This window comes from Manihot esculenta, chromosome 4, assembly GCF_001659605.2.
Source record: "Manihot esculenta cultivar AM560-2 chromosome 4, M.esculenta_v8, whole genome shotgun sequence".
NCBI classification, from domain to species: domain Eukaryota; kingdom Viridiplantae; phylum Streptophyta; class Magnoliopsida; order Malpighiales; family Euphorbiaceae; genus Manihot; species Manihot esculenta.
In genome coordinates this window covers 1,851,496-1,872,994 of record NC_035164.2, presented here as the reverse complement: position 1 = coordinate 1,872,994, position 21,499 = coordinate 1,851,496, and the positions used below count along the sequence as shown (strand labels likewise).

General features: G+C 30.8%; 2 protein-coding genes across 2 annotated transcripts; both read right to left on the bottom strand.

Moving 5' to 3' along the window:
* Positions 1-41: 41 nt before the first annotated feature.
* LOC122723565 (vacuolar protein sorting-associated protein 24 homolog 1) lies at positions 42-5,698 on the bottom strand. Its single transcript, XM_043956239.1, has 6 exons — positions 5,305-5,698; positions 5,071-5,147; positions 4,133-4,235; positions 985-1,106; positions 545-739; positions 42-452 (listed from the first exon to the last, which is right to left on the bottom strand). The coding sequence occupies exons 1-6, from the start codon at positions 5,414-5,416 to the stop codon at positions 372-374; spliced, it is 690 nt and encodes a 229-aa protein (XP_043812174.1). The 5' UTR covers positions 5,417-5,698; the 3' UTR covers positions 42-371.
* Positions 5,699-8,294: 2,596 nt separating this feature from the next.
* On the bottom strand, positions 8,295-14,115 carry LOC110614000 (vacuolar protein sorting-associated protein 24 homolog 1). The gene is made up of 6 exons (XM_021755443.2): positions 13,559-14,115; positions 13,325-13,401; positions 12,387-12,489; positions 9,239-9,360; positions 8,799-8,993; positions 8,295-8,706 (listed from the first exon to the last, which is right to left on the bottom strand). The coding sequence occupies exons 1-6, from the start codon at positions 13,668-13,670 to the stop codon at positions 8,626-8,628; spliced, it is 690 nt and encodes a 229-aa protein (XP_021611135.1). The 5' UTR covers positions 13,671-14,115; the 3' UTR covers positions 8,295-8,625.
* Between the last annotated feature and the right edge of the window lie 7,384 nt (positions 14,116-21,499).

Sequence of the window (21,499 nt, the reverse complement as noted above, 5' to 3'; positions counted from 1 at the left end):
TCATCAAAGTGTGAAGAGCTCCAAGCCAAAAGACCCCAGTCTACAAAATGATTCAATTGCATATCATTTCTTTTTTTTTTAGTACAGATAAGGAGTTTGAATGGCATTGACAACAATGCCTATGTTAGGTATGATACCACAGCAGCTAATAACTTTTCGTGTACATAGGGGGAAAGCCGCTTTCAATATATAATACAGAATTTTATTTTTTTTTCATTATCTCATGTACCCACTGTCAATGGTGAACAGAGTTTCAGTAATTCAGTCGTCAGCAATTCATTTGTGATTGATCAATGCCTACATGCAAGTTAAATGTGCTCAAAGCCCCTTTTTAGTTCACCAGAATAAGATAAGGTGCTCGAAGGGTCAAACTAAGACCTAACTTTGGCAAGTCGAGCCCTTATTTCTTCTAGTTCTTCCTCATCATCAACACCCTCGGCAATGGCTTCTTCCTAAAAGAATCAAAAGAATATTTCACATTTTTCTGCTAAAAAGAATTAGCTAAAAATGGGTTTATTAGTCCATGTCAATATTTCACATGTACCTCCTCGGCTGTCCTTTCTGTCCCAGCTGATTGCTTCACTCTCTCCTTCCTCACTGCTTCTGGTAGCTGTGCAGCAGTCTCACCAGCTATAGCAGTCAAGACCTTGTCAACTTCTTCCTCAATTTCTTCTTCAATATCTTCGGAATCCAGTGCATTGTCAACAGCATCATTCACAAATTCTTCAATTACCCCTGCCTGCAAATCATAACGAAAACAATAACAATTACCAGAGAAGTCGGCCATAATATACTACAATTAACAAAAATTTCTTTAGTTTAAAGTGAAGAAATGACAACCAAAGCAGTATGAATGCATGGAGCAACTTTAAACACATCCCGAGAAATGTAGCACAGAAGTTCCAAAATAGAAAAAAAAAAAAGAGTAACCAAAAGAAGACCTTCAACTTTGTTCACTCCTAAATGAAAGAAAAATAAAACAACCTTGGTCATTTCTTTGCTAAACTCTAGCATTGTAGCAGCCACTTCTGGAGCCTTCATAAGATTATTAACAAGCTTCATCACCTCAGCACTCTTGGATAAATGGCCCACTGTACGGGCAATTGCTGCAAGACCAACCAATAAATTAAAACAACAAAATGATTACAGAAAACCAAAAAAAGCTAGCATGATCCATTCTGAATTACATGCAGGTAAACATTCAATAATCCCACACGAGCTACATTATTTACTTGGCATGCAATCATGCAGTATATATAGACGCCTGTCTTCCGGAGTGATTATTTTCTTCACCTGAGCCATTAAAGGAAGTAGGATAAACTACTGACAAAAAATATAGAATAAAAAAGAGGATGGAGGGGGAATTGAACAAGTAGAAAGCATCTTTACTTAAGTTTTGAAGCGATAGCACAGAGAGCGGGACACCCAACAAATGTATTGGCATTTCATATTATTACAGAAAATTAAGCAAACAACAGGATGAGCAGATCATATGTTCATGCAACCATACATATAAGAAAGGCCATGGCTCTATTATGCCTGCAGTAGTTAAAATATACATGAAGAAATTCAGTGGTCAACTTGTGCAGCATAAGCCAGCTAGATGAGACAGGACATGCGAGGAATAACAATAAGTTCAGTATCCAAACCAACAGCAGATACAAGCACCATATTAATATACACAGAAGAAAGAGGAAAATTTTGAAGAACATAAGCACTCATACTCCCCAAAATAGGTCCTTGAACATCAACAGCAAGTCATATCAGACATACATTTAACAATAGCAAACATGAAAGATCAATATTCAATAATTACACGGGGCATATGAGTACCACACAGCACTTTATATGTAACATATAACATAAAAACACAAGTACCAAACACTGTACAGAAATGTGACCAAGGCATTCAAAAAAGGATGGAAGGACAAACTAAAAACACCCTTGAGAGTTGACAAACAAAGAACCAAAATATTGATCCTTCAAGTACTAATACACATTATACATTTCAACTTTCCAATAACAAGTTTGTCACACATAGGAGGAAGAAATGGAAGAAGAAGGTAGAAGACTCCGGAAGAGTTGAGAGGAAGTAGTTTTGGGGTGGAAATAAAGAAGGGGTTAGCTGTGGGTGTTAGTTTTGGAGGGAAAGCAATGTTAGTTAGAGTTTGTTACAGTGAGAATAAAAGGGAACACATGTACAGAAAGGACATGCGACAATGAATATGAACAAACAGATATTCTCTCTCCCCTAATTTCTCTCTTCTATTCTATCCTCCTTAATTCTTCTTCTCTTCTCCTCTTCTTCTTCTCCCTCTTCACTATAATTATTCTCCTTCTATCTCAGTAGACCCCTGATCCAAGGGCTGCTACTGACAAAATGGTATCAGAGCCAATTCAAGAGTGGGTGGATTTCCAAATTTTCTTTGTGGCTGTCTGTTGCAAGAAGACTAGAAGTGTGGTGGCGAGCCAAGAAGCGGTCAGGCTGGATGAATTAGAGGAGCAGATCCGTAATCTCAAAGGAAGCAACGACAGAGCACTGGAATCAATTAGGCAGAACTGCGGTGAAACAGAGCATAATTGATGCCAGGAAGCTCATGATGGATGAAATGCAATCCATAACAAGTGAATTCTAGATAGTCCCATGACAAGAATCTCCAACATTTAAACTGAAAAAGATTTTTAGCCAGTTCTACAGTTGCTCAAGGATCCCAACTCAATAACCAAACAAGGAAAGAAGAATCCTGTATTGATTAACTGCATCCTTAGAGAAGCCAGCATATGAGAGAACACTGCCTGCCCCTCATCTAACCTTATAAGTTCTAACTCTCAAAGCGTATATCATGCAATCAAGAAAAATTGCTCCAATAATTATGTCTTTCTCTCTCCCTCAAAATGTATACTGCATCTTGCTTGAGGGGGGAAGAGGATATGTTTGTATATACATACACACACATTACATATACATATACACATCTGAGAGTCTGGGTCTAGTAACCCCAACCACAGTCTATCAACCTTTAAACCACTTCAGCTAGACCAGGAGGCAGAATCTGCTTGCTGAAAATATGTCATGAGAAATCACAAGCATCACAACTATACTAACTTACTATCTGTATTATGGATATTCCGAAAAGGATATTGGAAAGAATGTCACTATCACCATCATCTACACTGACCCACCCAAGAAAGAAATCAAAAGATATACTTACTGTACTATTGGAATTAATAAATTAAACATCTAACTAAAATCAAAACATATTGTAACACCTGAACTTACAAAAAGCATAACAATTAAATACAAATTAGTTATTTCATTGATGATTTATCAAAAAGAGTAAAAGAAAAAAAAGGTATCACTTATTTCTGACTGTACTCTAAATTTTGTTAACTATGCTTTAAATGTTTATAAAATGATAACAAAACTCTTGTCTAACTTTGTCAATTTCTAAAAATTTAGAATACAATTAGCAAAAGTTAGAATGCAATCAACAATTTGTGATTATTTTCACTTTTTTCTGATAAATTATTATTAATATGATTAATTTGTGTTTATTGTTTAGATCTTTATAAGTTCAAGTATTTAACAAGTTACAATTTTAGTCAAGTCTTCAATAGATTAATCCAAAAGAGTACAAAGGTATAAATATGCATTCAACCTAAGAAAAAAAACCTCACTGGCCAAGTGGATCATGAATGGGGCACTTTAGCCATCCTTATTCTACCTATACAAGTGAACTAACACCTCAAAATTCTCTCACCCCATGAGCAATCTCAAACTGGCTCACTGTAATTATCTTCCGACCCATAACAGAAGTATCCCAACCAAGAGCTATGCAAGCCAGGCTCTAAGAAACATCAAAGATCTACAGGTTTCTCCCTGCATTGCAAGGATACCTTTTTCAAGGTTGAGCCCATGGCCACCAGCTTGCAATGGTCCAAGGCGCACACCCATCTTCCGACCACTAATGCTAATATAAAACATATTCCAATGAACCCACTCCTTTTAATATTACTATAAATGTAGCTATAGATAAGCAATTTTCACCACCGAAATTCAAAAACTTTAATTAATAGATAACAATCTTTAGAGCCAAAATAGACCACAAACTGAGCATTAGAGATAACATACCCACACTTTCACCAAGGTGCATTGATATAGAATTCATTTGTGCCTTATTTTCATAAAGCCTGTTTACTGTTCTTCTAGATCGCACAATTTCCTTAGCGAGGGCCTGCAATAAATTACAAATAGAAAAGAAGAAATAAGACCATTGTGTATTGCATGCTAGTGGTCAACATCCTTAATGAGCACACAATTAAATCATATGGCAAAAGAAAGGGGTATTCATTTTCATGTAACTTAAATATAGCACCACATTCACTCAAATAAATGGCACATAGACAAGAGGTCAGCCATTGGGAGTTCTACTTTCCAGATGCATAATCAACATCAACAAACTTACTGCAAGGTAGGGAGATGGAATGCACATTCATCAAAAGGGCCAGAATTCATTAACTATAACCAGATCATTTAAGAACATGAAGTCTATAACTTTCTTAACATTAAATGCATTTCAAGGAAGCAAAAATCAAAAGTGAAAACGTTATGGGAATTAAATGTACCGTAGCACAAATTATAAACAAAGCAAAAATACTACTGATCACACTCGGGGGGGAAAAAAAGAAAAGAAAGAAACTTTGCTCCTTCAATAACATACTCAGCTACAAGTACAAATGGAAAACCACAAAAGCAAACAAACAATACCATCTTCAAGGTTTGCTGATTTAAGCATTTCTTAAGGGACAAGAAATTATGGAACCTTCAACAAACGCAGCGCAAGTAGAAAGTGTGAATGTAAATTTAGCACACAATATATATATTCCCTTTACTATAATAATAAAGCAGAACTATGCAATCCAGAGTGCAGGTAGAAGCAAAGGGATGAACTTTATCAACCAACCAAATTAAAGACCCAAAAGGGTTCCTCGGCAGAAAGCCAGAAACATTTTATGGTAACGATGAACAAGTAAAGGGATTTATTTTGATTATGGTAAAAGCAGCAGTACCTTCGCAGAACCCATGTCATTCCTCTTGGCAGCATCTTTGATTGCTTTTTGTACACTTTTCTCTTCTCTCTGTATATCTACAATAGAACCCAAACTAAATTCATAAACACAAAGTTACAACCAAGATAACTAGTACCCACCAGCCAAATCCCTAGATCGATGCGACAAAAACAAACCATCACATAGAGACCCAAACAAAAATTCGAAAAAAATCACAGAAATTAAGGTAATTGCCTCGGATTTGGCGCTCGATGTTGCGACACTCTTGACGGAGTTTACGCTGCCAATCTCTCAATTGCTGCTGTGGGTTTGGTTTCGGCTTTATCATGTTCATCACTTTCTCCATATTCTTCTTCTCGGCCTTCTCTCTCCTTTGCCTCCAATGGGTGTATGATTGCTTAGAATCAAAATTACGTCGATTATCGTATAGAAGATGATGCTACTGTTGTTCAAGATGGCCTTCGATCGACACAAATTTACTGCTTTCAAATCTATTTAAAATTCTAAATAAAAATTTTTATAATTTTTTATAAAGCATTGCTTATTTCTGTGATCAAAAATAAAAATTTCCCACAACCTGATATATAATTGCATGATCAAAAATTAAAAAAAGACAAATATAATTGCTTATTTCTCTTTAATTGTAAACTTTTAGTTTAAAGTAGAATTAAATCTTTTTAATTTTTAATTTTCTCCAACAAATAAACCTATAGATTAACTTACAAAAATCTTTGCTAATAATTTTCAGGCAATCTTAAAGGAAGACATGGGACGATAGAGATCGGCAAATAGGTTAAGACGATGGAGATGCTCTTTCCCTGCAATAATAGCTTAGATTAGGGTTGGGCTTTGAGCTTTATCCTTAGGCTGGATTTAATCTGTTTGGGCTTTTAAGCCATGATGTTTAACATCTTTTATTATTGTATATGGGCTTAAACTTTTTATTAATACAAGCTTTATATTTTAATAAAAAAAAAATTAAATGAATCAAGTGATTCACAAATTTAGTCTGATAGTAAATATATTTAAATAAATTTAAAAAATATTATATTTTATTTATTTAATTTTTAATTTTTATTTAAAAAAAATTATACGAAGAAATATATAAGACGATGGATGGTTATCCATAAAAATTAATATATAAAAGAAAAGATGATTAAATTAAAATTACTTCATAAATTATCAATATTATAAATTATGATAATTTTTTTAAATAAAAATCAGTTTTGTATAATTTTCATTTAAATTTAAATTAATGAAATTAAACTTAAATTTGTTAATTTTAAATTGAATCATATAATTATTGAATTAACTCTTTGTAAAAATGATTTAAATTTATTTTTTAAAAATATTTAAATAAATTATATATCAGCAAAACTTGATTTTTTTTTTAAAAAGTTCAATCAATCATTAAGATGACATACCTATACCCCACATCAAGGACGTCAAATCCATCATCATAATTTTCCAATCTACTTCAAGATGATATAATTATTATAAAAATGATCCGTACAAAATCCAACACAAAAATTTTCCATCAATTTCAAAACCATGGAAAAAATTTAACAATAAAATTTTAAATCATAAATTTTAACCAATCGAATATTTACCCTTAAAAATATCAGCTATGAATTTTAATCAATCAAATATTTATTATTAACTTTTTATAGGTGATAGTCTATTTTTTTATATAGTATTTGCATGCATGGCGTTTTCCCTAATTATTATGCTGGTTGTATATCATTTGTCAGATTGATGCTTATGTCCTTTTCTAGTCTCATCTGTTTTTTTTTAATATTCAATTATGTTTTTTAATTTTTTTTATATATTATTTATTTATTTGGCTCAGGAATTATTTGTCTCTTAGAAAATGCTTTTCCAGTGACAATTTCGGGACATGTAAATATCATAATTATTAAGAAAAAAATGTTAATATTCAAACTAAATATCTAGACTTTAACAACTTTATCTTTCTTTTTTATTCTTCCACTAATAAAAATAAACAGTGTCTTTAAAATTAAACATTATTAATTTGCACGTTAAAGTAAATAAAATATGAAATTATTCATAAAATATATATATATATATATATATATATATATATATATATATATATATTCGACATAATTATTTTCAAGATAAAATTATTAAAAGAAAAAAAATTTCAAGAGAAAAAATTAAAAAACATCGTGATACTATTATAAATTAGATATTCTGTCATTATTTCCGTTAATTATTAATTTAAATTTTTTATTGAAATTGCATAGCATATTTTTCGAGTTTGATATTTTGAAATTTAAATAGAATTAGAGTTTTGTGTATATATAAAAACTTAGTCTGAATTGTTATACTTTCCCTCTTATTATTTTTTTTATTCTTTAATAACACATAACCGTCACTTTATTATAGTATCACCGGTCTCTATCACATAGAGCCGTACGTACATATGAATGTATCTGTCTGTCCATTCTCATCAGGCGGTCATTTAATTTCTCTCCGGCATTTATATTGATAGGGTCACAGTATAACTAGACTTGTTTTCCTATTCTCTGTCACGTCAAACGAGTTAGACTCCTTTTTGACAAGAGAGTCAGTCTAGCATACTTTAATCATAAATTAAATGGTGTTGATGGATCAGCTTACGCACTGGGCTCTTAAAGTTTCAAATCAATCTCTTTCTCCAAACTTAATCTCAGCCTAGATATTCAAGATTCCAAACATTGTTCACCAAAAGTTTACTTTTAGTGATTTGTCATGAACAATGTTTTCATCTGCTGAGATTCGATCTGTTTTTACACCAAATCAATGAAGAAGAGTTTATAATCTCCGGACTCTGCCTGCGCCCTTGGCTGAAGATTCATATTAAACACATGATCAACAAATATTAAGCAAATCAAAATGTGTTCATAGCTATTCATTTGCGCCTAAAAAGAACTGTTAAAAGCATTTGATTTTTAAGGTATGGAATGCATGATATGAGAATGAACTTATCCGCACGCATGCATTCACATACATATCCGAACAAAAACATTCAGTTGAGCTCAGTGCATTTAAACAGAATTTCGAACTGCATCACATGCATTGTGCACCCATCAAAGTCCAGCTAAAATTAAACACTTGCTACTTCAGATATTGTTCATAACTGATAAACTAAATATGGTAGGATGATAAAAGCAAATGCAGTCATCAAAGTGTGAAGAGCTCCAAGCCAAAAGACCCCAGTCTACAAAATGATTCAATTGCATATCATTTCTTTTTTTTTTAGTACAGATAAGGAGTTTGAATGGCATTGACAACAATGCCTATGTTAGGTATGATACCACAGCAGCTAATAACTTTTCGTGTACATAGGGGGAAAGCCGCTTTCAATATATAATACAGAATTTTATTTTTTTTTTCATTATCTCATGTACCCACTGTCAATGGTGAACAGAGTTTCAGTAATTCAGTCGTCAGCAATTCATTTGTGATTGATCAATGCCTACATGCAAGTTAAATGTGCTCAAAGCCCCTTTTTAGTTCACCAGAATAAGATAAGGTGCTCGAAGGGTCAAACTAAGACCTAACTTTGGCAAGTCGAGCCCTTATTTCTTCTAGTTCTTCCTCATCATCAACACCCTCGGCAATGGCTTCTTCCTAAAAGAATCAAAAGAATATTTCACATTTTTCTGCTAAAAAGAATTAGCTAAAAATGGGTTTATTAGTCCATGTCAATATTTCACATGTACCTCCTCGGCTGTCCTTTCTGTCCCAGCTGATTGCTTCACTCTCTCCTTCCTCACTGCTTCTGGTAGCTGTGCAGCAGTCTCACCAGCTATAGCAGTCAAGACCTTGTCAACTTCTTCCTCAATTTCTTCTTCAATATCTTCGGAATCCAGTGCATTGTCAACAGCATCATTCACAAATTCTTCAATTACCCCTGCCTGCAAATCATAACGAAAACAATAACAATTACCAGAGAAGTCGGCCATAATATACTACAATTAACAAAAATTTCTTTAGTTTAAAGTGAAGAAATGACAACCAAAGCAGTATGAATGCATGGAGCAACTTTAAACACATCCCGAGAAATGTAGCACAGAAGTTCCAAAATAGAAAAAAAAAAAAGAGTAACCAAAAGAAGACCTTCAACTTTGTTCACTCCTAAATGAAAGAAAAATAAAACAACCTTGGTCATTTCTTTGCTAAACTCTAGCATTGTAGCAGCCACTTCTGGAGCCTTCATAAGATTATTAACAAGCTTCATCACCTCAGCACTCTTGGATAAATGGCCCACTGTACGGGCAATTGCTGCAAGACCAACCAATAAATTAAAACAACAAAATGATTACAGAAAACCAAAAAAAGCTAGCATGATCCATTCTGAATTACATGCAGGTAAACATTCAATAATCCCACACGAGCTACATTATTTACTTGGCATGCAATCATGCAGTATATATAGACGCCTGTCTTCCGGAGTGATTATTTTCTTCACCTGAGCCATTAAAGGAAGTAGGATAAACTACTGACAAAAAATATAGAATAAAAAAGAGGATGGAGGGGGAATTGAACAAGTAGAAAGCATCTTTACTTAAGTTTTGAAGCGATAGCACAGAGAGCGGGACACCCAACAAATGTATTGGCATTTCATATTATTACAGAAAATTAAGCAAACAACAGGATGAGCAGATCATATGTTCATGCAACCATACATATAAGAAAGGCCATGGCTCTATTATGCCTGCAGTAGTTAAAATATACATGAAGAAATTCAGTGGTCAACTTGTGCAGCATAAGCCAGCTAGATGAGACAGGACATGCGAGGAATAACAATAAGTTCAGTATCCAAACCAACAGCAGATACAAGCACCATATTAATATACACAGAAGAAAGAGGAAAATTTTGAAGAACATAAGCACTCATACTCCCCAAAATAGGTCCTTGAACATCAACAGCAAGTCATATCAGACATACATTTAACAATAGCAAACATGAAAGATCAATATTCAATAATTACACGGGGCATATGAGTACCACACAGCACTTTATATGTAACATATAACATAAAAACACAAGTACCAAACACTGTACAGAAATGTGACCAAGGCATTCAAAAAAGGATGGAAGGACAAACTAAAAACACCCTTGAGAGTTGACAAACAAAGAACCAAAATATTGATCCTTCAAGTACTAATACACATTATACATTTCAACTTTCCAATAACAAGTTTGTCACACATAGGAGGAAGAAATGGAAGAAGAAGGTAGAAGACTCCGGAAGAGTTGAGAGGAAGTAGTTTTGGGGTGGAAATAAAGAAGGGGTTAGCTGTGGGTGTTAGTTTTGGAGGGAAAGCAATGTTAGTTAGAGTTTGTTACAGTGAGAATAAAAGGGAACACATGTACAGAAAGGACATGCGACAATGAATATGAACAAACAGATATTCTCTCTCCCCTAATTTCTCTCTTCTATTCTATCCTCCTTAATTCTTCTTCTCTTCTCCTCTTCTTCTTCTCCCTCTTCACTATAATTATTCTCCTTCTATCTCAGTAGACCCCTGATCCAAGGGCTGCTACTGACAAAATGGTATCAGAGCCAATTCAAGAGTGGGTGGATTTCCAAATTTTCTTTGTGGCTGTCTGTTGCAAGAAGACTAGAAGTGTGGTGGCGAGCCAAGAAGCGGTCAGGCTGGATGAATTAGAGGAGCAGATCCGTAATCTCAAAGGAAGCAACGACAGAGCACTGGAATCAATTAGGCAGAACTGCGGTGAAACAGAGCATAATTGATGCCAGGAAGCTCATGATGGATGAAATGCAATCCATAACAAGTGAATTCTAGATAGTCCCATGACAAGAATCTCCAACATTTAAACTGAAAAAGATTTTTAGCCAGTTCTACAGTTGCTCAAGGATCCCAACTCAATAACCAAACAAGGAAAGAAGAATCCTGTATTGATTAACTGCATCCTTAGAGAAGCCAGCATATGAGAGAACACTGCCTGCCCCTCATCTAACCTTATAAGTTCTAACTCTCAAAGCGTATATCATGCAATCAAGAAAAATTGCTCCAATAATTATGTCTTTCTCTCTCCCTCAAAATGTATACTGCATCTTGCTTGAGGGGGGAAGAGGATATGTTTGTATATACATACACACACATTACATATACATATACACATCTGAGAGTCTGGGTCTAGTAACCCCAACCACAGTCTATCAACCTTTAAACCACTTCAGCTAGACCAGGAGGCAGAATCTGCTTGCTGAAAATATGTCATGAGAAATCACAAGCATCACAACTATACTAACTTACTATCTGTATTATGGATATTCCGAAAAGGATATTGGAAAGAATGTCACTATCACCATCATCTACACTGACCCACCCAAGAAAGAAATCAAAAGATATACTTACTGTACTATTGGAATTAATAAATTAAACATCTAACTAAAATCAAAACATATTGTAACACCTGAACTTACAAAAAGCATAACAATTAAATACAAATTAGTTATTTCATTGATGATTTATCAAAAAGAGTAAAAGAAAAAAAAGGTATCACTTATTTCTGACTGTACTCTAAATTTTGTTAACTATGCTTTAAATGTTTATAAAATGATAACAAAACTCTTGTCTAACTTTGTCAATTTCTAAAAATTTAGAATACAATTAGCAAAAGTTAGAATGCAATCAACAATTTGTGATTATTTTCACTTTTTTCTGATAAATTATTATTAATATGATTAATTTGTGTTTATTGTTTAGATCTTTATAAGTTCAAGTATTTAACAAGTTACAATTTTAGTCAAGTCTTCAATAGATTAATCCAAAAGAGTACAAAGGTATAAATATGCATTCAACCTAAGAAAAAAAACCTCACTGGCCAAGTGGATCATGAATGGGGCACTTTAGCCATCCTTATTCTACCTATACAAGTGAACTAACACCTCAAAATTCTCTCACCCCATGAGCAATCTCAAACTGGCTCACTGTAATTATCTTCCGACCCATAACAGAAGTATCCCAACCAAGAGCTATGCAAGCCAGGCTCTAAGAAACATCAAAGATCTACAGGTTTCTCCCTGCATTGCAAGGATACCTTTTTCAAGGTTGAGCCCATGGCCACCAGCTTGCAATGGTCCAAGGCGCACACCCATCTTCCGACCACTAATGCTAATATAAAACATATTCCAATGAACCCACTCCTTTTAATATTACTATAAATGTAGCTATAGATAAGCAATTTTCACCACCGAAATTCAAAAACTTTAATTAATAGATAACAATCTTTAGAGCCAAAATAGACCACAAACTGAGCATTAGAGATAACATACCCACACTTTCACCAAGGTGCATTGATATAGAATTCATTTGTGCCTTATTTTCATAAAGCCTGTTTACTGTTCTTCTAGATCGCACAATTTCCTTAGCGAGGGCCTGCAATAAATTACAAATAGAAAAGAAGAAATAAGACCATTGTGTATTGCATGCTAGTGGTCAACATCCTTAATGAGCACACAATTAAATCATATGGCAAAAGAAAGGGGTATTCATTTTCATGTAACTTAAATATAGCACCACATTCACTCAAATAAATGGCACATAGACAAGAGGTCAGCCATTGGGAGTTCTACTTTCCAGATGCATAATCAACATCAACAAACTTACTGCAAGGTAGGGAGATGGAATGCACATTCATCAAAAGGGCCAGAATTCATTAACTATAACCAGATCATTTAAGAACATGAAGTCTATAACTTTCTTAACATTAAATGCATTTCAAGGAAGCAAAAATCAAAAGTGAAAACGTTATGGGAATTAAATGTACCGTAGCACAAATTATAAACAAAGCAAAAATACTACTGATCACACTCGGGGGGGAAAAAAAGAAAAGAAAGAAACTTTGCTCCTTCAATAACATACTCAGCTACAAGTACAAATGGAAAACCACAAAAGCAAACAAACAATACCATCTTCAAGGTTTGCTGATTTAAGCATTTCTTAAGGGACAAGAAATTATGGAACCTTCAACAAACGCAGCGCAAGTAGAAAGTGTGAATGTAAATTTAGCACACAATATATATATTCCCTTTACTATAATAATAAAGCAGAACTATGCAATCCAGAGTGCAGGTAGAAGCAAAGGGATGAACTTTATCAACCAACCAAATTAAAGACCCAAAAGGGTTCCTCGGCAGAAAGCCAGAAACATTTTATGGTAACGATGAACAAGTAAAGGGATTTATTTTGATTATGGTAAAAGCAGCAGTACCTTCGCAGAACCCATGTCATTCCTCTTGGCAGCATCTTTGATTGCTTTTTGTACACTTTTCTCTTCTCTCTGTATATCTACAATAGAACCCAAACTAAATTCATAAACACAAAGTTACAACCAAGATAACTAGTACCCACCAGCCAAATCCCTAGATCGATGCGACAAAAACAAACCATCACATAGAGACCCAAACAAAAATTCGAAAAAAATCACAGAAATTAAGGTAATTGCCTCGGATTTGGCGCTCGATGTTGCGACACTCTTGACGGAGTTTACGCTGCCAATCTCTCAATTGCTGCTGTGGGTTTGGTTTCGGCTTTATCATGTTCATCACTTTCTCCATATTCTTCTTCTCGGCCTTCTCTCTCCTTTGCCTCCAATGGGTGTATGATTGCTTAGAATCAAAATTACGTCGATTATCGTATAGAAGATGATGCTACTGTTGTTCAAGATGGCCTTCGATCGACACAAATTTACTGCTTTCAAATCTATTTAAAATTCTAAATAAAAATTTTTATAATTTTTTATAAAGCATTGCTTATTTCTGTGATCAAAAATAAAAATTTCCCACAACCTGATATATAATTGCATGATCAAAAATTAAAAAAAGACAAATATAATTGCTTATTTCTCTTTAATTGTAAACTTTTAGTTTAAAGTAGAATTAAATCTTTTTAATTTTTTAATTTTCTCCAACAAATAAACCTATAGATTAACTTACAAAAATCTTTGCTAATAATTTTCAGGCAATCTTAAAGGAAGACATGGGACGATAGAGATCGGCAAATAGGTTAAGACGATGGAGATGCTCTTTCCCTGCAATAATAGCTTAGATTAGGGTTGGGCTTTGAGCTTTATCCTTAGGCTGGATTTAATCTGTTTGGGCTTTTAAGCCATGATGTTTAACATCTTTTATTATTGTATATGGGCTTAAACTTTTTATTAATACAAGCTTTATATTTTAATAAAAAAAAAATTAAATGAATCAAGTGATTCACAAATTTAGTCTGATAGTAAATATATTTAAATAAATTTAAAAAATATTATATTTTATTTATTTAATTTTTAATTTTTATTTAAAAAAAATTATACGAAGAAATATATAAGACGATGGATGGTTATCCATAAAAATTAATATATAAAAGAAAAGATGATTAAATTAAAATTACTTCATAAATTATCAATATTATAAATTATGATAATTTTTTTAAATAAAAATCAGTTTTGTATAATTTTCATTTAAATTTAAATTAATGAAATTAAACTTAAATTTGTTAATTTTAAATTGAATCATATAATTATTGAATTAACTCTTTGTAAAAATGATTTAAATTTATTTTTTAAAAATATTTAAATAAATTATATATCAGCAAAACTTGATTTTTTTTTTAAAAAGTTCAATCAATCATTAAGATGACATACCTATACCCCACATCAAGGACGTCAAATCCATCATCATAATTTTCCAATCTACTTCAAGATGATATAATTATTATAAAAATGATCCGTACAAAATCCAACACAAAAATTTTCCATCAATTTCAAAACCATGGAAAAAATTTAACAATAAAATTTTAAATCATAAATTTTAACCAATCGAATATTTACCCTTAAAAATATCAGCTATGAATTTTAATCAATCAAATATTTATTATTAACTTTTTATAGGTGATAGTCTATTTTTTTATATAGTATTTGCATGCATGGCGTTTTCCCTAATTATTATGCTGGTTGTATATCATTTGTCAGATTGATGCTTATGTCCTTTTCTAGTCTCATCTGTTTTTTTTTAATATTCAATTATGTTTTTTAATTTTTTTTTATATATTATTTATTTATTTGGCTCAGGAATTATTTGTCTCTTAGAAAATGCTTTTCCAGTGACAATTTCGGGACATGTAAATATCATAATTATTAAGAAAAAAATGTTAATATTCAAACTAAATATCTAGACTTTAACAACTTTATCTTTCTTTTTTATTCTTCCACTAATAAAAATAAACAGTGTCTTTAAAATTAAACATTATTAATTTGCACGTTAAAGTAAATAAAATATGAAATTATTCATAAAATATATATATATATATATATATATATATATATATATATATATATATTCGACATAATTATTTTCAAGATAAAATTATTAAAAGAAAAAAAATTTCAAGAGAAAAAATTAAAAAACATCGTGATACTATTATAAATTAGATATTCTGTCATTATTTCCGTTAATTATTAATTTAAATTTTTTATTGAAATTGCATAGCATATTTTTCGAGTTTGATATTTTGAAATTTAAATAGAATTAGAGTTTTGTGTATATATAAAAACTTAGTCTGAATTGTTATACTTTCCCTCTTATTATTTTTTTTATTCTTTAATAACACATAACCGTCACTTTATTATAGTATCACCGGTCTCTATCACATAGAGCCGTACGTACATATGAATGTATCTGTCTGTCCATTCTCATCAGGCGGTCATTTAATTTCTCTCCGGCATTTATATTGATAGGGTCACAGTATAACTAGACTTGTTTTCCTATTCTCTGTCACGTCAAACGAGTTAGACTCCTTTTTGACAAGAGAGTCAGTCTAGCATACTTTAATCATAAATTAAATGGTGTTGATGGATCAGCTTACGCACTGGGCTCTTAAAGTTTCAAATCAATCTCTTTCTCCAAACTTAATCTCAGCCTAGATATTCAAGATTCCGCGATGATCAAAATTCAAACAAATATTTTTAAAAATAGGTTAAATATATAGTTTAGGTTTTAAATATTCAATTTATTAAAAGGTATTTTTCTTTAAATTTTTACATGTTTGTCGTTATTTTATGCATTAAAAAGTGAGAAAGATGTAATGAATTGTCCCCAACTTGTTTTAAATGAATTGAAGCATCGATCATTTATTCCTTCAAAGAGACATGATAACCCGTATATGTCGTTTTTGTAGCACAAAATGAAGGAAAATGTCAGAATTTGATTTGTTAGAGAGGAATTCCACATAAGCATGCAATAAGGTCACCATTGTCATATGGGTGGCAACATCATAGTGTCGGTAGGGTAGGGCAGATGATTAAGCCCTTGACTTTAAAGGGCAATAGCACTATAGCAGTAGTAGTTGTTGTCCTGTAATTGAAAAGGATCATCACCAGCAAACACACCTAGCAATTTCTATAACTAATTCTCAAACCCTGTCTGTCTTTTGATTCATTATAATGTGTCGGAAGATCATCATTTGGCGGTCCAAGTCTTTGCCCATTTCTAGAACTGTGCAATTTTTCAACTGAATAAATTAAACCCATGATTTCATCTACTATAATAATCATCTACACATACAATATGCGTAAGAATGATATAAAATATGCGTTGATTTAGATTAATAAGCTTTTAAAATAACTCAAATCTTATTTCAGTTCATTATTTGATATGCAATATTGAATTTTTTTTTCTTCATAAATATTCATGATAAATGCTTATTAAAATATGCTACCTAGATCAATATCTTTTCATTTATTTTTAACTAATTATATTTTATTTTTTAATATTATAAAATACTTTAAAAAAAAGATTGTTTTCTAATATATATATATATATATATATATATATATTAAATAAGTTAAAAATGGTTTTTAATATCAATAAGTTAGACTAAAATTAATAAAATTAATATAGTCGAAAAATAAAATTATATTATAATTGGCTAGATCTGCAAAAAAGAGAGTGTGAGGTGGTAGTGGACGCTCAAGTAGTATACCTAAAGAATGGTGATAAATCTAAATCTCCCCATACTCCATATTTGATAGATCTGGCTTTCCCTCGCCCCATATTATATGGATCTGATTTCTTTTTTGTCGGTCCATCAAATGGATGTCTCAATGTTCTATTCGATGGAAGGACCTGCAAAATAAGGAAAAACGGTCAGGGGTCTACCGGGGATGCCCCGGTGGAGACCCTCCGATGTTCAAGTCAGATTTTATGAATTAGAGTAGTATATTTAGACAAGAGTTGCAGAGAGAAAAATAAAAATGGAGTCTAGGAAGGAGCCGGAAGAAGAGAGAGCCCCCTCTGGAAGAAGATCCCCTGTCCTTTTTACCTACCCCTGGCACGCACGCGGACCCGGTTGCAAACTGACTGGGCCGGCTATTCTTTCTCACATCATCTCACTGGGCTTCATTTCTTCTCATTGAACCCGGGCTCATGGTGAACCCGGCCTCATAGTGGTCCCAGCTTACCCTGCGCATCCAGATCGGGGCTTGAGAGGCTGGATCGGTCTTGCTTAAGGAGGGCTTGATGGTTTTTGGGTCATTGTTCTCCTCTTGGCCCTGGCCCCGCCCAGAGTAGAGGAAGCCCGACGGTCATCAAATGGGGTAAATACAATGGATTGATTAGAACTCGAATAATGTAAGAGAATAGCGTCTTTTATTTTTGTGATTTTTCTCCTTTTACACGGTAAGAAAATTGAGATAAATATATCGACAGTTAATAGGTTGATGATCTCACGATTACAAATATAATTGAGATATATTGTATTACATCTTATAATAGTAACTTTATCCCAAGATTCGTCCGATTTAGAGGAAGGAGTTTTGATGATAAATCGGGTGTTTGAGATATCTGAGTCTTTCTTTCATTGAGTTAGACCGTATTTTTCACTTATCAGGTCCTTATCATGTTACTTTGGGCGATTATTATGTAGTATCAAAGGTCCCCTCTAATTTTTTATTTTTTAGATTGAAAAAAGATAATTTTTCTTACCCACTGAAATTAAATTTTTACTACTCACATCGTTTCACCTATTTACCTTAATGATAACTACCCTACTTCTCATACCACATTTAAAACCTGCCGTCAAAAATGTCTTATACGAATCTTTCTTTTTCCTCAAATATCATTTTTGCTTTTGACGGTAATATTTTATTTTAAGAAAGATAACTCATTTTTCATTTAAACTTCTTACAGTAATCTTTGTTTTCTTTTTTCTCTTTAGAATGAATAAGAATAGTTCATCTTTTGTTACCCTAATAAAGGTTCTACTTCAAGTTCCTCTCCTGACGAATCCATCCGAACTCTAACCCCTATTGTTCCGTTGAGAGAAGTTCTAGAAAGTGGAAGCTCTATTAGTGACTTCCCGTTCGTCTTATTAGAGTAAGATGTGGAGCATTTTTATGATACATATCAAATTCCTTGAGAGTTTTCCTTTTTCTCGCGTTCATGTGAATGATTTAATTTTTGCGGAAGGTATGATTAATAATTAAAATATATTAATTATAATTAGTTATCAACTGTAAATGATATTGGATTGTTAAATTAAATATAATTTGATGCTTTAAATATAATTTGATGCCCTATTCTTGATTTGTCGGTAAACTGACCCCACAAAATGAATCTTGCACGTTGGCCGTTGCCGGCCAAACAGAACAACGTAGGCTCTCTAATTTCCATAACGCAGTCTACGAAAGAGGTTTTCTCATGCAAGAAATTATATCATATGAATATTCGCTTTGATAGTTATGTTTTACCAAATTAATTTATGAATTATTGTTCATTAATTGATTATGTTTGTCTATGCGCATATAAGCGATTGGTCAGCCTCAATTTGAATTATTATCACATGTTTTGAAAAAACAAATATTTAATTTCTATAATATTTTTTTAAATGGAAATTAAGCATTAAGAGAGTAGAATCCGAGACCTCTAAATTTACTTATATATACATTCAACCGGATTAAGTATGTGAGTGTAATTTCTATAATAATTAATAACTCATATATATCGTTTTTTTTTTTGTTTGAATAGGAGGTTGGGGGAGTAGAATCTTAGACCTCTCAAGTCTATTAGGATGCACTTTCTATCAGGCTAAGTCTCGGAGTGCTTATATATATCGTATTTGCCACCTAAATTCTTTTTTGAATTTTATTATTTATAAATATTTCATTCATAGGTATTTATCATAATTAATATTTTTATTTCTCATTTAACATCTTTTTATTTCTTGATTAACAGTTAAATTGAAAAAAATATATAAAAGGACTCTAAATTTTATGAATTTCATCTATCATACCCTAAATTTTTTAAAAATAAAATTAATTTTTTTATTTAATTTGATTTTTATTTTTAATTCGGCTTATTTTATAATTTGAAATAATATATTTTTAAAAATTAATAACTCATTTTTAATATTTTTTAACTTTTTACATAATTATAGATTATAAGTGTTATGATAACATTAATTCTAGTAAATTAAAAGGCAAAATTCTCTCCAATTGAAAAATTAATTATATTTATTATGTTCACTCTAATTAAAATAAAAGTCAATAATTAATTTAATAAATTCAAAATGATTAAATTCATTACACAAGATATAAGTTATAGTCATAAATTATATTGAACTTAAATATTTTCGATTAATTAAATTGATTATTGACTTTTAGCTCTATAATAATGCATACGATATGTATAATTAAGATTCTCTCAACCCATGACAAGTTCCTTATTTTTTGAATCATATTTTGTGCATGCTTCCAAGCAATCTTTGGTTTCCAATTAACCAGGCAAACAATCCACAATTCATGCTTCTTTGAACCAAATTCCTCATAAATTATTAAGCATTTAGGTATTTCTTGTCCTTTTTTTTTCTTAAAATATAATATCACTTTAATTGTCAAACTTGAAAGCTGAAGTTGAAGATACATCCAACTCTTTGAACAATGAGAGCAGAAGAGACAGTTTAAACTTGAAAAATTCCCACGTGTATAATTAGACAATCAAAATATAATTATTTAATCTCTATATGAAAATGTGATTTAAACACGTTCTGTTAAATAAATACACTTTATAATATATACACTTTATAATATGTACTCGTAGATTTAGTTTGGCGGTAAGTGCATCTGAATAAATCTGATAGATCTCAACTTCCCTCGATTCTCAATTCTCATTGAAAAAAAATATATATATACTTTATAATATTTATTCATTGTTTGGAATGCCAAATTTAAAGAATTTAAAAGAAATGAATTCTTTTTGAAAAAATCAATCGTATAAGAATTCTATTGTATGAATTGATTTTAAATTAAAAGTAAATCTTATTAAAATTGTTAAAATTTTGTAAGAAATGATTTCATTTAAAGTTATTTGCATTAAAATTACTTAATTAGTCTTTGAATTTTTTATATTTTTTATTTTTTGTTTGATTTAATTTTAAATTTATTTTTTATTTTTAATTAATAATTATACTTTACAAAAATTATTTTAATTTAATAGTGAGTATTAATACTTAATATATTTATAATTAATATTAAAATTTTATTATATTATTTTGTTAATTAAAAAATAATTTTATATTTTTAATGGTAAAAAATTATGTAAAATTTAGATTTTAAACATTAAAAAATATTAATAATATTTTTTTAATGAAAGTGATAATAATTGTTATTTATAAGAATAAATATTTATATTTAGTTTAAAGATAATAAGAATGATGAATAAATTAAATCAATTTAAATTTTATTATTAATTTATTTAACATAGATATTTTAATTGAATTCTATTATAACAGATGAATTTTTTTCATAAATAGAAATGAATTGAATTCTATGGAGAGTTCAAATTTTTTTTAGAAGAATTCATATCAAACAAGGGTTTAAGAATTTAAAATTATATTTTAAAAAGTTTAGAGATTAAATAATTATATTTTTATAAAAAATAGTATAAAAAAATTAATAATAAAATGACTAAAGTGTCAACTAATTTTTTTGTATAATTATTCCCTCTGAGCTAATTACATTAAAAATTAGTCAAAAGAAAATAACTTTTTAAATAACTGTTATAATTAGTTGAAGGATTTTTTTTTTCTTACACTTCAATTCGTTAAAAATTAAAACTAAAATTATAACGCATTTAATATCTAAATTTATAAAAATTATAAATTAAATATAAGTTAATCATATTATTAATAGTTTATTGAAAAATTAAAAATTAATTATACATATTGTTTACTATATTTTAAATCTTGTTGATTATATTTTAAATTTTTATAAAATAATAAAGTTATCATCGTTTAATTTTTTTAATTTATTAAAATTTAGAATATAATCAATAAAAATTTAGGTACAATAATAATATATGAGATTATAAATTTATAATGCATCATTTAATTCCATTCAAAA